The sequence below is a fragment of the Nicotiana tomentosiformis genome, chromosome 1 (assembly GCF_000390325.3).
Source record: "Nicotiana tomentosiformis chromosome 1, ASM39032v3, whole genome shotgun sequence".
In the NCBI taxonomy this organism is placed as follows: Eukaryota; Viridiplantae; Streptophyta; class Magnoliopsida; order Solanales; family Solanaceae; genus Nicotiana; species Nicotiana tomentosiformis.
In genome coordinates this window covers 101,810,722-101,829,087 of record NC_090812.1, presented here as the reverse complement: position 1 = coordinate 101,829,087, position 18,366 = coordinate 101,810,722, and the positions used below count along the sequence as shown (strand labels likewise).

Below are 18,366 nucleotides of genomic sequence, written 5' to 3'. Positions count from 1 at the left end.
GATCACCACCTCTTTGCCCTCCCAGTTGCAGTCTTTCTTTACCTTCTTAAGGTATCCCTCGGCTATCAAGCATTATACCTCGACACTGGCTCGCATCGACCAGGAATCAATGAGGCTTTATCAATTTTAAAGTCAAAAGTGAGAACGCACCCCCCGGGAATACACTCCTCAGGGCGCGGCTCCATCGGTTTTTTTTCACCGCCGGCCGTGATGAAGAAGCGTTTTCCTTTTGAGGAACAGTTTTTGACATTTTTGCCATTTGGATTTGAAGTTTAAAAAATGGAGATGATAAGATTTGGTGTTCTAAGAAGAGGTTAGCAGTAAAAATCGTAGATTTGCAGATGAAGAACTTAGAAGATGTAAAAAGCTTTGGAGATTGGAAATTTGAAAGTAAAAGTTTGAAATGGTGAAGAGATGAGCTATTTATAGATTTCACAATGACGATTCAAAATTGGCGATGGCCGACCATAGACTGACACGCATTTAATGCCTTGGTAACTATACAGACGGGACGTTTTCGGTGAATTTCGTCTCTTACGTCACGAGGATGACGTCATGATAGGTCAAGGTAGAAAAATCGAAGGCTCAATTCGTTTCTTGCCATTACACTCCAAAACAATGAGAGGACTATCTGTATACGTTTAACCCCCTCCCCCCCTCTCACCCCCCCCTCTATTTTACTATTTGTCCGAGACCGTGAGATTGCATCAAAGGACGGCTTCATAACGGAACAGACTAAATCACGAGGGCTAGGTACCAAGTTCAGAACCGAGGTACCTGTCGAGATCGAGGCTAGTAGCGATCGAAGCCAAACGAGACAGACATCGAGCAAGATCGAAGATATCACAATAACAGAAATGCGAAATATATGTGACTGGTCGAGGATCATGGCGTAAACCTCGGTGACTGGTCAAGAATCATGGCATAAATCTCGGAACTGATCAAATCAGAAATGGTTAATTAGCTAATTATGGGATTTCTTTCTGTAATTAGTGTTATACTATAAGTAGAACTCCTATACTATATAAAGGGAAGTATTGACCATTTGTAAGACATATTTTTCTCGCATAAAAAAGCCAATATAACTAGGGGTGGGCATAAAATCCGAAAAATTGAATTCTAAACCGGACCGAATTAACTAGGTATTTCGGTTTCGATTTTTTCGGTATTTCGGTCTAATTCGGTATTACATTTTTGGTATAACGGTACGGTCCTCGATATTAGGATTTTGAAATTTTGGTATATCGAAATACCAAATTTTAAGTTGGACCTATAGCTATAGTGCCCAGCCCAAGTTGTATATCTAATGACTAATGCCCATTGCCCAGCGCCCCACCCCTAGCCTAGACCAATAAGGCCCTACTAGTCTTTCACTTATCTGATTAGGGAATTAGAATTTAGAAAATAGAAAGGGAGAAAGACAGAAAGTCAGAAACGGCGATTTAGGGTTCTTTCAACGAGAAGACCTTTGAAGGTTTTAGGGTTTGCAGTGCGTTCACTGGTGCGATTTAGAGTTTGTTGTTGTGACTTCAAAGAATCAAAGGTATGTTTCTAGTTTCTTCAAAGGTATCTTTAGTTTCTTCAAAGAAAAATGGATATTACCTGTTTTTGGATGAATTAGATGTATTTGGTTCGAGTAAAGACTACATTTTTCTTTTATCTTTCTCTACAGTCATGTCTAGTGATTTGCTGGGTTTTTGTGGGGTTTAAGATAAGTCGAAACCTGATGTTTACTAGGGTACATTGGCTTGATGTTGCTTACATTGCATATTTTAACAGTTTGAAGTTGGTTTTTCTGTAAATAAATTAAATATCATAAGATTGCTGGAGTTTGTGGAAGGAGTCAATATGAAAAACAGTTGTACAAGTGATTTTAATTTGTAATTTTAAAGCTTCGATTGAAAATTGGTTTTGGTTGCAAAACTCATAGGTGACTGTAATTCATTAGGATGTATTTCTTCATTAATTGATGGTTTTAGCAAATGCAGATCATACTCAGAGTAGCCATTGCCTTATTGGTTTGTACAAGTTATGCCTTGCTAGTATTAACACTACCAAATTAACTATCTGTTGCACAATGTATTATCTAGATCCATGTGCTCACAGTAACTCATCTAAAATGATTTCTATTCCTGCTATATTTGTACTAGGCAGTGGCTAATTTTGAAGCATATTTATTGGCACAAGAGTCCAACTTCAACTAAAAGCAATTCACGTGAGTATGGAGTTTGCCTAGGAAAATCCTACTTGCCATCCTAGTAAACTAAGTCTAATTATAGGAAGTCCAAACTAATTTGACAAAAAATTTAGAAAATTGAGTAAGGTTCATTTCTTATTTTGAAAAATTAGACAGATTTCTGTAGAGATTTTCTTTTTCACACAAACCAAAACTTTTGTTGCTGGTTGGAACTAATACATGACAAATAATAATTCAATAGCTTTTATCATATAATACCAACAACAATAAATATGAGTTGTAAAAGGTGAACTATACTAGTTTTATCATATAGCTTTTGAGTTGTAAAAGGTGAAATTAAGTCTTAATTTGTGTTTATATTTATTTTAATTTTATATAGATGGCATATGAAAGTAGAGTAAGTGATGCCGGTTCAACTGAAAGTTTACCTATTACTGAAGATAGCAACACCAACACAATTGATACTCAAGATTCTAAGAAAAGAAAAGCCATGCAACCTAGATCCGAAGTTGGCAACATTTTGATAAATTTGAGGTAAATGGGGTCGGTAAAGCAAGGTGTAGATATTGTAAGCAAGCTTATGTTGCTAATACATCTAGGAATGGAACAATGTGATTGAAAAATCATTTGGCTAGATACAAAGAATACCCACTTAACATTGATAAAGATAATAGTCAAACAAAGATAAATTTTCAATCTTGCCAAAATGATGGAGGATCACTTTGAAAATTTAATCAAGAAGTGGTTAGGAGGGCCTTAATTGAGATGATAGTTATTGATGAACTACCATTTAGCTTTGTAGAAAAGGAAGGCTTTATGAAGTTTATGAGAATAACTCAATCACTATTTCGTCTTCCTTCTCCTAAAACAATAACAAGGGATTGTTATGAAGTTTACGGTGAATTGAAGCAAAATCTAAGAAGGTCTTTTAGAGAAGCACAACCAAAAATTTGCCTCACAACAGACACATGGACTTCATTGCAAAGAATAAATTATATGTGTTTGACAGCCCACTTCATTGATAGGGAATGGAAGTTGCATAAAAGAATACTAAATTTTTGCCCTATCATTAGTCATAAGGGTGAAGAGATGGCTAAATCTATTTCTAATTGTTTGCTTGAATGAAAATTAGATAAGGTGTTCACTATTACCATGGACAATGCTTCTTCAAATGATGTCACAGTCAAAGAATTGTCTAAAAAGGTAGATATGTGAAAAACTAATATGATGAGTGGTGAACACCTTCATGTGAGATGCATGGCTCATATACTAAATCTAATTGTGCAAAATAGTTTGAAAGAAATTGATGCTTCTGTCACGCGTGTTAGAAATATTGTGAGATATGTGAGATCTTCGCCTGCAAGGATCTTAAAGTTTAAACAGTATTGTGCATATGTAAAGGTAGAATGTACCAAAATATTATGTTTGGATGTTCCTACTAGGTGGAATTCCACCTATTTGATGTTAGATACGGTACAAAACTTTGAAAAAGCCTTTGACAAGTTTCATCTGTTTGATGATGGATTTTCTGCTTATCAATGTTCTCATCTTTGTGAAGATGGTTATAGTGCAAGTCCTCTTGAATCTGATGATTGGGTGAATGTGAGGAATATGATAGAGTTTCTTGCAAGATTTCATGAGCTCACCAAAAAAGTTTCAGGTTCATGTTATGTCACTTGTAATTCTCATTTTGAGAATTTATCTGAACTTTATTGTCATTTAAAAATATGTTTAATTAGTGAGGATAGGCATTTGAGAAAAATGGCTGAGCGGATGCAAGAAAAGTTCAAAAAGTATTGGGGTGAGCCTGAAAAGATGAATAAAACGATTTTTACTGCTTCCGTCTTGGATCCACGTAACAAATTTGAATTTGTTAACCTTGCACTTGAAGAGCTTTTTGGGGAGGAAAAAGGGAAGAAAATAAATGTTGAGGTGTATGCTTATATGAGTTCTTTGTTTGAAAAGCATCTAAAAAAGCATTCAACTAGATCTTGTTCTCAATCTCCATCTAGTTCTACTTCATCTAATAACGCATCTAATACATCTAGTGGGAGTGTTATAACTGCATCATTAATAAGGACGAAGCTTCACTTGAAGAAACAAAAGGAAGACAATGGAAGTGGAGGTGTTAAATCGGAGTTGGATAAATACATTAGTGAAAAACAATAGCCTTTTAGTGAAAAAATTGATATCTTAAGTTGGTGGAAAACACATGCTCTTAGATTTCCGATTCTTTCATAGTTGGCCCGTGATGTGTTGGCCATTCCAATATCTAGTGTAGCGTCGGAATGTGTGTTTAGCACCGGTGGCCGTATTCTTGACTCATTTAGGAGTTCATTGACTCCTAATTGTGTGCAAGCTCTTGTTTGTGTTCAAGATTGGCTTAGAGAAGATAAGAATCATATTAGTGGTGAAGAAGACTTGGAGTATCTTGAGGAACTCGAGCTTGGTAAGCTTTAATATTTTGTGTGTATTTTAGTTCAAAATAATATATCATACTTGTTTATTTGTATGACATATTTGGTCGAATTATCTTTAGATATGGAAAATAATGGAAGCAATATTAGCATTGTTTGATGTATAGTTGCAACTTGCAACTTATGGTAAGTTTAATACTCTATTTGTTTGGTAATATACTTTTGTAGTTTTGTTTTATTATCATCAAAAAATAATATTCTAACTTATGATTTTTTTTTTAGGTTCAAGTGCAATCATGCCCCGTGCTCCTAAAGTACGCTCTCATATTTGGGAATATTTTGCGGTGAAAGAAGATAACTTAGAAGTTCGCAAAATAGAGTGCAAGCATTGTGGTCGAGTCTATAATGTTCATCCAAAGAGGGATGGCACATATAGTTTAAGGAAGCATATTAGGTGTTGTCTTGAGCGTCTTCCTGAAATCCGTATTTAAGAATTAAGACTAAGTTGATTCGAGACTATTAGTGTAAACTTGAATTGAGTGATGCCCTCTCTGTTTTTTTGTTGCACTGTGTTAAAGTCTGCTGTTAGAGTCTGATGCCCTCTTTGTTTATGCTGCTGTCTTAAATCTGTCTTAATGTTGTGTTTTGATTTTGTATTTGACTTTCTTTGCAAAAGCTCGTGACATTCTTTGCTGAATTGTGGTAACATTCTTTACAAAACAGTGGTAACATTCTTTGCTAAATTGTGAATGCCAACGTTCAGGTGTTTCCTCTATTTGTGAATGGCCTTTTTTCGAATATAGAAAAAATCTAGTATAAGTGTATAACAAAAGCTCATGAGTTGCGAAGTGAAGGTTTCAAGTTGATCTCACAATCAGTGGACTGTTTCCTTTGTTTTTGAATGCCAACGTACTTGTGAATTCATTGAGTGAATTGTGAATTCATTGATCAGTGAATTGTGATTCATTGTGAATTCAGTGAAGAATTGTGCACAGAGAGAGGCAGAAGGTTGTCAGGCGTCATAAGTTTATTTAGAGATTATTAAACCGAAATCGTACCGAATCAAAATAAAAAAAATACTAAACTGTACCGAAATAATTTGGTACGGTATTTGGCATACACAATTGATAAACCGAATACCGAACCGAAATATCGAATGCCCACCCCTAAATATAACTCTCTCTCTCTTTAGCTTATACTCTCTTGTCCATCAGCTTGCTTTATTTTTAACTGTTTTGGTATCAATCAATTCGAGGGCATCCTAGCTCGAGGGTCGAATTTCCGTTTCAACACTGGTTCACTTTAATTTATAGTTCATTTCTGTCATTAATCTTAATATTTATTTATTGGTATTAAGTGAAATCACATATCCTTAGAACCTCATTATAAGTTTAATTGTTATCCAATTTTAGAAGGTAAACAATATTGATGTTGGTTTCCAACAAAAACAGAGAATCCCAAATACCATTAATTTGACTTCATATAAAAAACCGAAGTTAGGACACAATGCTTCTTTAAGATCGACCATGTTGATGCAAACTGGCAAATGCCAGCTAACAGTGAATGTACTCAAGAAAAGTACATTATGTTTGGTCCCTGCTCCATAAGGCAAGATATAATTAACAAACAATAAAGTGTGCGGTGCTCCATTCTCGTCTATTTTGCGTCGGTGCACAAAAAAAGTCTTGAAATCCCCCCTTTTAACAAAATATATGAGTTTTTAAAAACATATCAGATATTTACCATTTAATTGCATATGACTAAGATCCACTGCAATGACAACTAAAAGTTTTAAAAAAAAATTGTTAAGTTGACTTATTTTATTCCCCACGTTAGTATATATAATAGTATTAGTAACTAATCAATAGCAATATCCAAATATAGTAAGCAAGACCCGCCAGACACATTGTTAAATCTTTAACATGAGTTATACGGGGTATGAAAGTTTAATGAAACGTGCAAAGATAATAGGAAACTCACAATGATTCAAAATTTCAAATAGATGGCGCTCTCCTGATATATAGATAATCTAGTAAAGTGATCGCGCGAAATCGTAAAAAATATCAATGAATTTACTAAGAATGCAATAGAATAATATTATTAATGGATTTAGATATCATTCTCTTTTTCCATGAGAAAGAGAACACTTTTAGATAATATACATTTGGGTTAATTCAGAAATTTTGCTTATTTAAAGTAAAACTTAAATTACATAAATGTCATTCTAAAACTACTAAGCACACAAATAAAGGATCACGACTATGCAATGTGTTTCCTTTTTTCTTTTTCCAGTTATACTTGTTTATTGAAACAATTGGGTTAATTTTACTAAGGACATCCAACTAATACTCAATTTTGCAAACGCCACTTATCTATTTTTATCACTTAAACGTCACTAAATTTTATCATTATCACCTAAAAATCATTCGGTTTCAAATTCCATAAAATTCCTACAAGAATTCTGATATGGTATAAAATTTAATTAGAAAATCTGAAAATATATACCTGCCACGTTAACTTAAATTGGACCATACCCAATTTAAACCTATTTTCTCGTAAACTCGATTTGGACTCATATCCTAAATGGAGAGCTACAAAATTAGTTTGTGAAAATGGGTTCACATATATATATATATATATATATATATATATATATATATATATATATATATATATATATATATAATGTATCTTCTATATTATTATACAGGCAGAATGATCTAAATAACACATATACTTGTGTCACTTTGTCATGTCAGTCCCCAAACTTAACAATTTATCAATTAAACACTTATACTCCTTTAAACCGTGTATAATAAAGCTTATGACAGGAAGCCGCCAGTGCATGTAATACAATCTCCTACACGTTGACGCCATGTCAAGAAAATTAACCCACGTAGGCTTCAGGTCATTTATTATCGCCACATATTAAAATAAAACGAAAAATGATTATTAACCCCCCAAACTCAAATTTTCCCCTCATTTTACACTTACCCGCTTAGTTTAGGGGTTAGAAAGTATCGAACCACTTCTGTCTCTCCTCTCTTCTCCGTCATCATTGTCATCGCAGTTGTTATCGAAGTTTCTGGGATAAGTTTCTTCATCTTTAAAGAGGGAGAAATGGGTTGGTTTCCCTGTTCTAGATCATCGAAACAGACCTCAAAGAATAGGAAAAAGAAGAAAGCCTCGACCAATGCGGTCCAATTTGGTTCTGGTAATTAATAATTCTGCATATTTATCATATAAGTAGACTAATTTGATGATTCTCTGAGATGGTTTTGTTGTATTATTGTCAAAATTCTAGGTTTTTATGCAATTTAAAGCTTCAAGTTATCAACTTTTAATGAATCCGTGAAATGAGTTTGTTCGTGACATTTTAAGATCTGCAACAACTCCATAATAACACAAAGATTCCTTCTTCATTGCTAAAGGAGAAGACTCGGCAGTAGCTTATTTCTTGTCGGAGAAGAAGAAAAAAATCGACCTTCAAAAGAAAAGGAGATGGCAGAAATTGATGGGCAATGAAGAATCCCAGCAAAGAAATTCTATTTTTTACTGTTGAAGCTAACACGAGAAAGAAGAAGGCATCAGATTTGGATAGAAATCAGCTTTTATAATGTTCAACAATGGAGAATAAGGTAGAAAGAAGAAGATGGATGTTAAATAGGCTACATTATTACCGTTAAGGCTTTTTCAACTGCCCTCACGCCCCTTACGGGCGTGTGAATCACGCACTAAAGCCAAATATGACACATAGGATCGGCCTCCTGTCATAAATATTTATTATACACGGTTTGAAGGAGTGTAAGTTTTCAATTGGCAAATTGTTAAGTTTGGGCACCGGCATGATAAAGTGGCACAAGTATAAGTGTCATTTAGGCTAGTCTGCCTTAATATATAAGCACGAATAAGATGTTGGTTTACAAAAATATTCTTATAATATTTAGCACAATACTCACGATGAAAGGATATATTTGGAATTCTAGGTGTTAGTCTTGTAACCTAGTAGTTTAATACTACAGTATGAAATTCTACATGATTACCTTTATGAATCCTATTAATATAAGAAATAGACATATTTTTAACAATGTAATCTTATTAGGATTTGGAAATATCCTTTACCACTTTTACTATAGTTAAGAAAATGCAACAACCATTTTTTAACATCAAAATTTTCCAATAATTTTTTCTCTTTGCAATATGCCAAAAAATTCACCGATGGATCATTATTTAGTACTTTTCTTTTCACTGATTTAGAAACTTACATGTAATTTCCCTTTTTTATTAATGTACTTAATAAGTACTTTATAACTTACATATACTTTGTATTTAGTTTTTTTTATTTTTCAGACATAGTTTGCATTCTGATCCACACGAAGGCATCAATACTGATATGAAACAATAAGAGGGAGATAATAGTTACTTATGAAAGGTAAAATACAATTACTTAAGCTATTTAATATCTTTCTTACTTAACTAATAATAGATTGAATGTTAATTTTATGTAATGTAACTAATACTTTTTCTAATTGTCAAATAGGATGATCGTAAAACTATGACCTTGTAGGGTGATTTAACTGAAAAATATGGTGAGACACTGTGTGAATTGATTAATGAACATCCCGCTGTAGTATTTATGATGTGGGAGGGTTGACTTTTCAAAGTAGTATATCAATGTTTTATATTCGCAGTTAATTTTTATCAATTTAATTTGCACTAAGCTTTATTTCGTCTTTTCTAAACAGAAGACTATGTAATATCTATCATTCTTATTAGTAGTGTGTTGATCAGCTGATCAACTCAATATTGCAAAACGCAAAAGAGTGGCAAAATTAGTACTATACTATATTAGTTTTGTCACCTCACTTGAATATTACAACTTACAATAAAGTTATGAAACATCTAATAATCCTTTAAATTCTATGCTAAAATGTAGCCATGATAATATAAAAGCTGAAAATAAAGATATTAAGTTAATTCCAAATAAACTGATTGGAGAAGCCAGATGAATGAAGATTGCCGATATCATAAATGGTTCATCTACATCTGTGAAGGTAAACTATTTTAAAATAATTATACTTCCTTTTTGAATGTGTAAGAAGAACCCTCCATAGGAGGTGTGCTTCTTAGATCCGTTAGGAAAGAATACAACTTGAGCTAATTTTTGTGTTTGTTTTCCTTTTGAGAACAGCTGGTTGTCATGTAGCTTTGCTGTGATTTGTACATATAATTTTGGTGAGTAATATAAAAAAGTTTAAAATAATTAACTTTTATTTATGTGCAAGATTTATATTATAGATTCAATGCACAAATAATAAGCTTTATAAATAAAGATGGTCCGTGGTATTCTTCTTACAAAATTTACTGCAAAAATATGGTGAGAAATAGGGTGATTTAGCTGGAAAATATGGTGAGATACTATAACGAGCCGACTTGTCGTTTTGAGCATTTACATCCCGTTCAACAATTTGAAGTCTTGAGCAGTTTCGTAATATAGATTATGACTTGTGTGAATTGTCAGCTTTGGTTTTCGGATGATTCGAGATTAAATTGAAAGAACAATCCTAGTTTAGAAGCTTAAATGAAAAAGAGTTGACCAAAATTTGACTTTTGTACAAACGACTTCGGAATTGAGTTTTGATAATTCCAATAACTTTGTATGGTGATTCTGGACTTAGGAGTATGTCCGAAAAATTATTTGAAATAACGTAGTTAAATTAGGCTTGAAATGGCAAAATTAGGAAATTTAAAATTTGGAAGTTTGGCCACCGGGAGTTGACTTTTTGATATAGGGGTCAGAATCTGATTTTGGAAATTGAAATAGGTCTGTTATGTCATTTATAACTTGTGTGAAAAATTTGAGGTCAATCGGACTTGATTTGATAGGTTTCGGCATCGAATATATAATTTAAAATTCATTAATTTTTATTAAGCATTGAATTGGGGTGAGATTCGTGTTTTAGTGTTGTTTAATATAATTTGAGGCATCGATTAAGTTCGTGTCATGTTATGGGACTTGTTAGTATACTTGGTTGGGGTCCCATGGGGCTCAAATGTGTTTTGGAAGAGTTTGGTATTTTGAGCATAAGCATGTAATGATCCAAATGTCTATTTTTAGTTTTAGAGATCGAAATTCGATTTTGAGACTTTCAGGAGTTTGACAATGAATTATATGAATGATCTGGAATGTCTAGTCTAATTTCATCAAGTTGCGGTTGGGTTTTTAGCGCGAAACATGAGTTAATTGATTAACGAGTAAAATTTGTATCACATAAAGCAAATGAGCTCCAAATTCAGTGTTGATTGAAGAATTAGATCCGTATTGAAATTACGGAGCCATAGCAAAAAGAATCATCGAATTCGGATATCGTATGAGAGAGTTATTCCTATTTCCGGACGAAATAGAAACGGTTTTCCATCACCAACGCCCAGGGTAGTGTGGGGCGCTGAGATTTTGAGGTTCTGGAAACTGGGCCACAGATAGCGCCCCACGCTACCCGTGGGGCTCAAACATTAATCCCAATAAACGGGGAATTTCGCCATTTTTGACATAAACAGAGTTGGAGAGCTCGGTTTGGGCGATATTCAGAGGCAAATTTTACCACACAACTTGGGATAAGTGTTCTTGACTCTCTTGTGATTATATTTCATCAATTAATCTTCATTTTCGGCGTTAGATTATTGATTTTTCAAGAGAAATCAGAGAAATTTTCTACAATTCCATAAAATGAATTTTCGAGCTTTAAACACCGATTCAGAGTCGGATTTGAATGAAATTAGTATGTTTGGACTCGTAATTGAATGAGTTGTCCGATTTTGTGAGTTTCATCGGGTTCCGAGCCGTGTGCCCTGATGTTGATTTTTGAGTTGAATTTCGGATTTTTATTGGAAAATTTAGCATTTTCATATAGAATTGATTCATACACCTCGCGTTGATTGTATCGAATTATTTGTGACTAGATACTAGGCATTCAGATGCCAATTCGCGAGGCAAAGGCCTATTGAAATAAAGAATTACACGATTCGAGGTAAGTAATATTTCTAAACTTGGAGCCGAGGGTATGAACCCTGAATATACGTGTTATGTGATTTGTTTGGGGGTGACGCACATGCTAGGTGACCGGCGTTCATCATAGAAATTGTGATGTAATTAATTTCGTGGAATTGTGTAGTCAAATAGTATTGGCATTGTCCATGTACTTTCATGTGTTAAAGAAATCGAGATGAGAATCATGTTAAAAATCATGCCGAGGCTATATGTCAGTATTATTGAGACCCACAAAGGTCATGTTGTTGAATTATTTATTTAAATTGTAATTTTCTACTCAGTCATATACATTCATTGCAAATTATATCTCAGTCTCTATTGTTATTTATTGATACATTGTTTCATCATTTAAGGCTAGTTTCATGACATTGTGAGCCCGAGAGACTAGAGAGATTGATGACTAAGTGAGGCCGAGGGCCTGATTGTGAGAATAATTATGGGATCAGGTTACACGCTGCAGCAGGCCATTTTGACTTTATATATTTTATTATTATGAGATTGGGATACACAATGCATCATGTTTTTATTTATTTATGCCTGGATCTGGCTTATTACAGCGCTTTGGTTGAAGGAGCCCCTCCGGAGTCTGCACCCCCCCCCCAAGTGAGCGCAATGGATATTATATTTGGGATGGAGTTCCTTGGGCATGGAGTTGTCATATATATTCACTTATGAGATGGAGTTGCCTTAATCATTTATATTTGGGGATGGATCTTCCCATGGGCATGGATCTTGCCCGAATCATTCATATTGAGGGATGGATCTTCCTTGGGCATGGATCTTGCCTGAATCATTCATATCGAGGTATGAATCTTCCATGGACATGGATCTTTTCCTAATCATTTATATTTGGGGATGGATCTTGCCCGAATCATTCATATTGAGGGATGGATCTTCCCTGGACATGGATCTTGTCCGAATCATTTATATTTGGGGATGGATCTTTCCCTTGGCTGGATTGGCCTTGTACAGTACTGAGTGACTGACCCTGGACTGGATTGGCCATATACAGTACTGAGTGACTGGAGTGGAAATGCGAGATATAGAAATTGAGTACTCTCAGAGTGTGAGTACATAAGTTATATAAGTTCATCATTGTGCTGCATTGCATTAGACATACACATTTGATATGTAGGCATAGAGAAGTATTTTTCATCATGCCATATGATAATGAGACATCTTGCCTGCCGTTAAAGGTTTTGAGAAAAATCACACATTTTAGACTTACTCTTATTTTCGATGACTTTTGGCAAAAGATTTGAGTTTTACTATTATACTTGAAAAGAAAATATTTATTTTCCAGAACTATATACAATCTGAGCATGTTATTATTGAGTTATTACTAGTGCTGCTTTAAATTTCATTGTTATGAGATGTTATTGGTTATTAGTGTGGACTCTAACCTTGGTACAAGCTCGTCCTAAGGTTAGGTTTATTACTTATTGAGTACATAGGGTCGGTTATACTCATACTACACTTCTGCACCTTGTGTGCAAATTTCTGATGTTGATGCTGCTGTGTGGCGGGAGTTGTCATTAGAGATGTACATGCGTTCCGGTCATAACTGCCTATTGATCTTGGTAGCTTTAGATTTAAAAATCTGTTCATGTATTTTCAAACAGATGGTATTTTATTTCACACCAACTTTGTAAATTCTAAATCTTAGAAGCTCATGATTTGCACTATCAGCCCTTAGGGAGTGTATTAGAGTCAGTTAAACATTAATTCAATCGAATTGTTGTTATTTGGCTTATCTAGAGGGTGAGGTTAGGTGCCATCATGACTAGTTGGATTTCGGGTAGTGACAAGTTGGTATCTGAGCTCTAGGTTCATAGGTTCTACAAGTCATAAGCAAGTGTCTAGTAGAGTCTTGCGGATCGGTATGATGACGTCTATACTTATCTTCGAGAGGATACAAGGCATTTGGGATAATTTTCCATTTTTCTTTCATTATCATGCAAAATTGATTCATCTTGAAACATAACTCTTTGAATTCCTTCCACACATTCGTGTGCGCATGTGAGCGCTCAGTATCAGTTGTGCATCGACGGCTTGTGATTCTATAAACGAGGTTCGAGATGAGTATTCAGTGTTTTGGTGATGGGCCAGTATGGAGGACTTGAGCCCAGGGTTAGACCGCTGCTTAGGCTTGGTAGCTTCAGCTGTGTGAACTTGTATATTTTGACTCATATGTCTGGTAGTGTCCCTATGAGTGGAATTTGTGGCTCTATGAGAGGTTTAATAGATATATGATAAGCATAATGTGACTGCGGAATGTGTTCATATGGTTTGACATGACGAGGATAGTTTGCTTGAGATGTAAAAAGGACTATTGAGTGCCAGATTATTGTCTTGATGTGACGTATAATCTCAAGTTATGAGTGTGTTGAAAGATTTTGCATATTGACTAATCGTGGAACGAAATAGATTTTTATGTCTCGTTGTGAGTTTAGACTCAGGAAGATTAAGTAATGGCATAGTAATCGTGGCAGCAAAAAGGGTATAGCAAGATGCCAATTTGAGGCTAAGCAGGTGGGTTATCTCATGCAGAGTAATTTACGGATGTATGATCCCTATAATGCCGAGTGGAGAGTTTCTTTCCTACCAGCGGGGTGTATGTGTTGAGATTTGAATTTGAATCTGGTTGAGAAAGTTGACTTGACTGTCAAGAGAATGAATGCGAGCTTAGCGGATGATTGAGGTATTTTATGGTTTGGGTTATCTGGGCTTGTGAAGAATTTTAGTTGAGTTGACTATGGGATTATGACAACAATAGATTATGGGTATTGTGAGTTATCGAGTGTTTTAACCTATGGCTTTGATCCAAGTGGGGGAGCCTGCTATTGACAATTCAATTTCATGGTTATATGTTAAATTTTAGTTTTGGTCCGAGGTATACTTGTGGATTAGTTATGACTTGCAGAGGTTGAGATCGAGGATGACTCGAGTAAGGAAATTCTTGGATACGGGTTATATTGTATTTTATGAGTATATGAAAATCATAGAATATGTGAGTTATTATTTGTGAAGGATGTAGTACGCACGGAGTATGAATTTGATCAGTGGTATTAAAGCAGGGTTACTTCTTTGAGTGTTGTCGTGCTAATGAGGCACGTGTCTTTTGGCTCGTTTGGGCGGAGTAATTTAGATTTGAGCAGAGTGGATGACTCTCAAGAAGGTTGTAAAGAGTTAAAGATTTATATGTAAGCAATTAAGAATTTTTTAGATTTGTATATTGCTAGAATCGGTTAGTTACATTGGAGGGTGTCGGGACTTGCGGTAATTCTATATGACTATGGATTCTACATTTCAGTATAAGAAAGGAAAGAGGAACAATTTTAATTTCACATAAGGTCTTTTAGAGTGGGTGTCTCGGTTGTGGTATTTACGGGAGTGCTTAAAAAAAATACAACGGCTTATGGGCCTTAGGGCGGTGTGGTTTTATGTTAGGATGTCTTGTAGTGAGCTTTGGGTAAGGATCATAGAGTTCTAACAAGGAGAAGTATCAACTTGAGGGTAAATCATAAGAAACTTTGAGAAAATAGGACGACTGGGTAGTAGGATGGACCAGTATGGTAATGGTATGATCGGTTCTTTGGGTAATTATGATGTGGTGAGCCTCTACAAATGTTTGGTGGCAATATTCTTGGGTTTGGTGACTTGCGTGGCTAGGTCGAGTTAGAGGAATTTAGTTCTAATAGCTTGGTTATGTGCAAATGGATTTCAAAGTGTTCTTGATGGTTTCCACCATGGTTTGAGTCGGATATTTTCTACCGGTGTGAGGAAGTGATTTCCTCATGGAAGGGCGCAAATGGAAGATTTCTAACTAACTGGGTATGTAATTTGCTGGTGACTCAGAGTTGATAATGAGATTCTCGTGCTTGTCACATTATGGCATGATAGATGTGGTATACGGGATTAAGATTTACATGCAAGGTGGCGGTTTAGTCTTGAAAGGAAGGTCACGAATTCTGGACAGAATGGTCAGTTTCAGATATTTAGATGAATGTTATAACTGCTCGGTAATCCTTGAGAAGGGTGCGCATTTCAGAAGGCGTATTGTGTTTTGACTTACGGATGTTCATCGGTATTGCGGTACTCACTTGGTTGATAGACTGTTGATACTCCAATTATTGTTATGTGTCACGGAAGAATTATGGAAGTATTCCTCGTGGGATGATCATGCATGAAAGATGTGTTAGTCATTCGAGTGCTGGAGTTGGGACCAGTTATAGTGATTCATGTGTTCTATGAATTTGGAGACTGGGAGTTCTCAGAAGCATATTGTTTCAGTGTTGTTGCATGTTTGAGGTAAGCATTTTAAACTCAATGGAGACACTAGTTGCGTTAATTGCTTGTGATAGCTACGCGCTACGAGTGCGTATATATGTGAGGTTTGAGCCCATGTATGGGCATCGGGGCAAGTATTCATACTCGGAAGAATGCTTGGGCCATGATATGCCTAGAGTTGACTATTAAGCGTAAAGTTATAATGTTTCTCGTATTCGTACCTTTGTGGAGAACTATCTAGGCTATACTTGAGGTTACAAAGAGGCTAATTCTCTAAACAAACTTGGTAATTACTATTCCTGTGATAACTTGCCGAATTGAGTTGTGATAGCACACTTTGCACATGCCTACTCTATGGCATGTTATTTATACCAGTCCAGGAGCATAAGAGTCTTATTTCATTTATCATATACATGTGTACTTATTTGATTGCTCATGTATGATATGCTTGGACTGGAGGCCTGTGACCATGCCAGGCGGATTATGTTATTGGCGCGTGAGTTGTTCGTGCAGATCCATAGACTGATATTATTGGCACGTGAGTTATCCGTGCGGGTCCATATATTGATACTATAGCACGTCAGTTGTCTGTACGGGTGATACTAATGTGAGCTCTAGGAGAGGTGATTACCGTTATTTTCGTGGGTCTTGGTTTGACTATATATGATGAGCTCATAACATTGTGGTTGAGGTGGTGCTTGTTGAACTTGCAATACGGTTCTCTTCTTTGAGATATTTTCTATTTTTGGGTACACGGATTGCGCAGTTGTGGCTTGAGTTATATTAGTGTGGCATGTATGTGGGATAGTTGTGTTTAATAATGTAAGGTCATTGAACCTAGAATGGGTACCATCAGGTTTGATTACGGTATATTCAGGAGGATAATATTGAAAGTTGGCTTAGAAAGTGATTGTGGTTTTAGTTGGGGCGAGAGAGCTCCATGACTTGTTGATCTGATAAGGGGTTATGGGATTCCGCGTGTTTCTTTCATTATCAGCAGTGTACGAATGTTGTTTTGGAACGATGTTTTGTTTGATATGGGATTTAATACTTGTACTGGGTTGGTTTTGAGTAGTTACTGTGATCGGGAATAGTGTTGTGAGTATACGAGTTGTGTAGTATGTTATGTGATTATATCTGGGGTTATAGTTATGGCTTGATAGAACTTGTTCAAACTTATACAGTGTTTAGATGTGAGACTCGGGTCTTGTAATAAATTCTAGATGTTGGAAATTGGGTTCTAAGTTTTACGGACTAAGGTTAAAGTAATGATCTTCAATTGTATTGTGCCATCAGGACTATGTGAAATAGGGTGGCGTGGAATCGCTCCTGGGTACGTGCGTGGTAAGATGGCATAGAGATTTGAAGGTTTAGGAACAACTCTTGGAACATTCGAGGACGAACATATGTTTAAGTGGGGGAGAATGTAACGACCCGACTTGTCGTTTTGAGCTTTTATATACCGTTCAACAATTTAAAGTCTTGAGCAGCTTCGTAATGTGTATTATGACTTTTGTGAATTGTCGGCTTTGGTTTTCGGATGATTCAGGATTAAATTGAAAGAATAATCCTTATTTAGAAGCTTAAATGAAAAGAGTTGACCATAATTTAACTTTTGTACAAATGACCCCAGAATTGAGTTTTGATGATTCCAATAGCTCTGTATGGTGATTTTGGACTTAGGAGTGTGTCTGGAAAATTATTTGGAAGTCCGTAGTTAAATTAGGCTTGAAATGGCAAAATTAAAAAATTTAAAGTTTGGAAGTTTGACGACCGGGAGTTAAATTTTTTATATCGGGGTCGGAATCCAATTCTGGAAAATGGAATAGGTCCGTTATGTCATTTATGACTTGTGTGCAAAATTTGAGGTTAATCGAACTTGATTTGATAGGTTTCGGCATCGAATGTAGAATTTGGAATTCGTTAATTTTCATTACGCTTGAATTGAGGTGCGATTCATTTTTAGTGTTGTTTAATGTAATTTGAGGTATCAACTAAGTTCATGTCATGTTATGTGACATGTTAGTATACTTGGTTGGGGTCCCATGGGGCTCAGATGAGTTTTGGAAGAGTTTGGTATTTTGAGCATAAGCATGTAATGATCCAAAGGGCTATTTTTAATTATAGAGATTGAAATTCGATTTCGAGACTTCCGAGAGTTTGATAATGAATTATAGGAATGATCTGAAATGTTTGGTCTATTTTCATCAAGTCGCGATTGAGTTTTTAGCGCGATAATGAGTTAATTGATTAGCGAGCGAAATTGGTATCACATTAAGAAAATGATCTCCAAATTCACTGTTGATTGAAGCATTAGATCCGTATTGAAATTACGGAGCTATAGCAAAAAAGAATCGTCGAATTCGGACATCGTATGAGAGAGTTATGCCTATTTTTAAACGAAATGGAAAAGA

At 35.3% G+C, this 18,366-nt stretch overlaps 1 protein-coding gene and 1 long non-coding RNA gene across 2 annotated transcripts; both read left to right on the top strand.

Moving 5' to 3' along the window:
* The first annotated feature begins 2,576 nt into the window (after positions 1 to 2,576).
* LOC108944651 (zinc finger BED domain-containing protein RICESLEEPER 2-like) lies at positions 2,577 to 5,250 on the top strand. The gene is made up of 6 exons (XM_070198459.1): positions 2,577 to 2,709; positions 3,330 to 3,400; positions 3,599 to 4,324; positions 4,439 to 4,646; positions 4,897 to 5,097; positions 5,204 to 5,250. The coding sequence occupies exons 1-6, from the start codon at positions 2,577 to 2,579 to the stop codon at positions 5,248 to 5,250; spliced, it is 1,386 nt and encodes a 461-aa protein (XP_070054560.1).
* Positions 5,251 to 7,512: 2,262 nt separating this feature from the next.
* LOC117276102 (uncharacterized) lies at positions 7,513 to 8,580 on the top strand. Its single transcript, XR_004506325.1, has 2 exons — positions 7,513 to 7,828; positions 7,919 to 8,580. It is a non-coding gene; the product is annotated as an uncharacterized lncRNA (long non-coding RNA).
* The last annotated feature ends 9,786 nt before the right edge of the window (positions 8,581 to 18,366 follow it).

Coding starts and splice junctions, on each gene's coding strand:
- LOC108944651 (XM_070198459.1), top strand. CDS start 2,577: ATGGCATATGAAAGTAGAGTAAGTGATGCCGGTTCAACTGAAAGTTTA. Junction 2,710..3,329: donor GCAACCTAGATCCGAAGTTG/GCAACATTTTGA, acceptor AATGAAAATTAG/ATAAGGTGTTCACTATTACC. Junction 3,401..3,598: donor TCAAAGAATTGTCTAAAAAG/GTAGATATGTGA, acceptor GCATATGTAAAG/GTAGAATGTACCAAAATATT.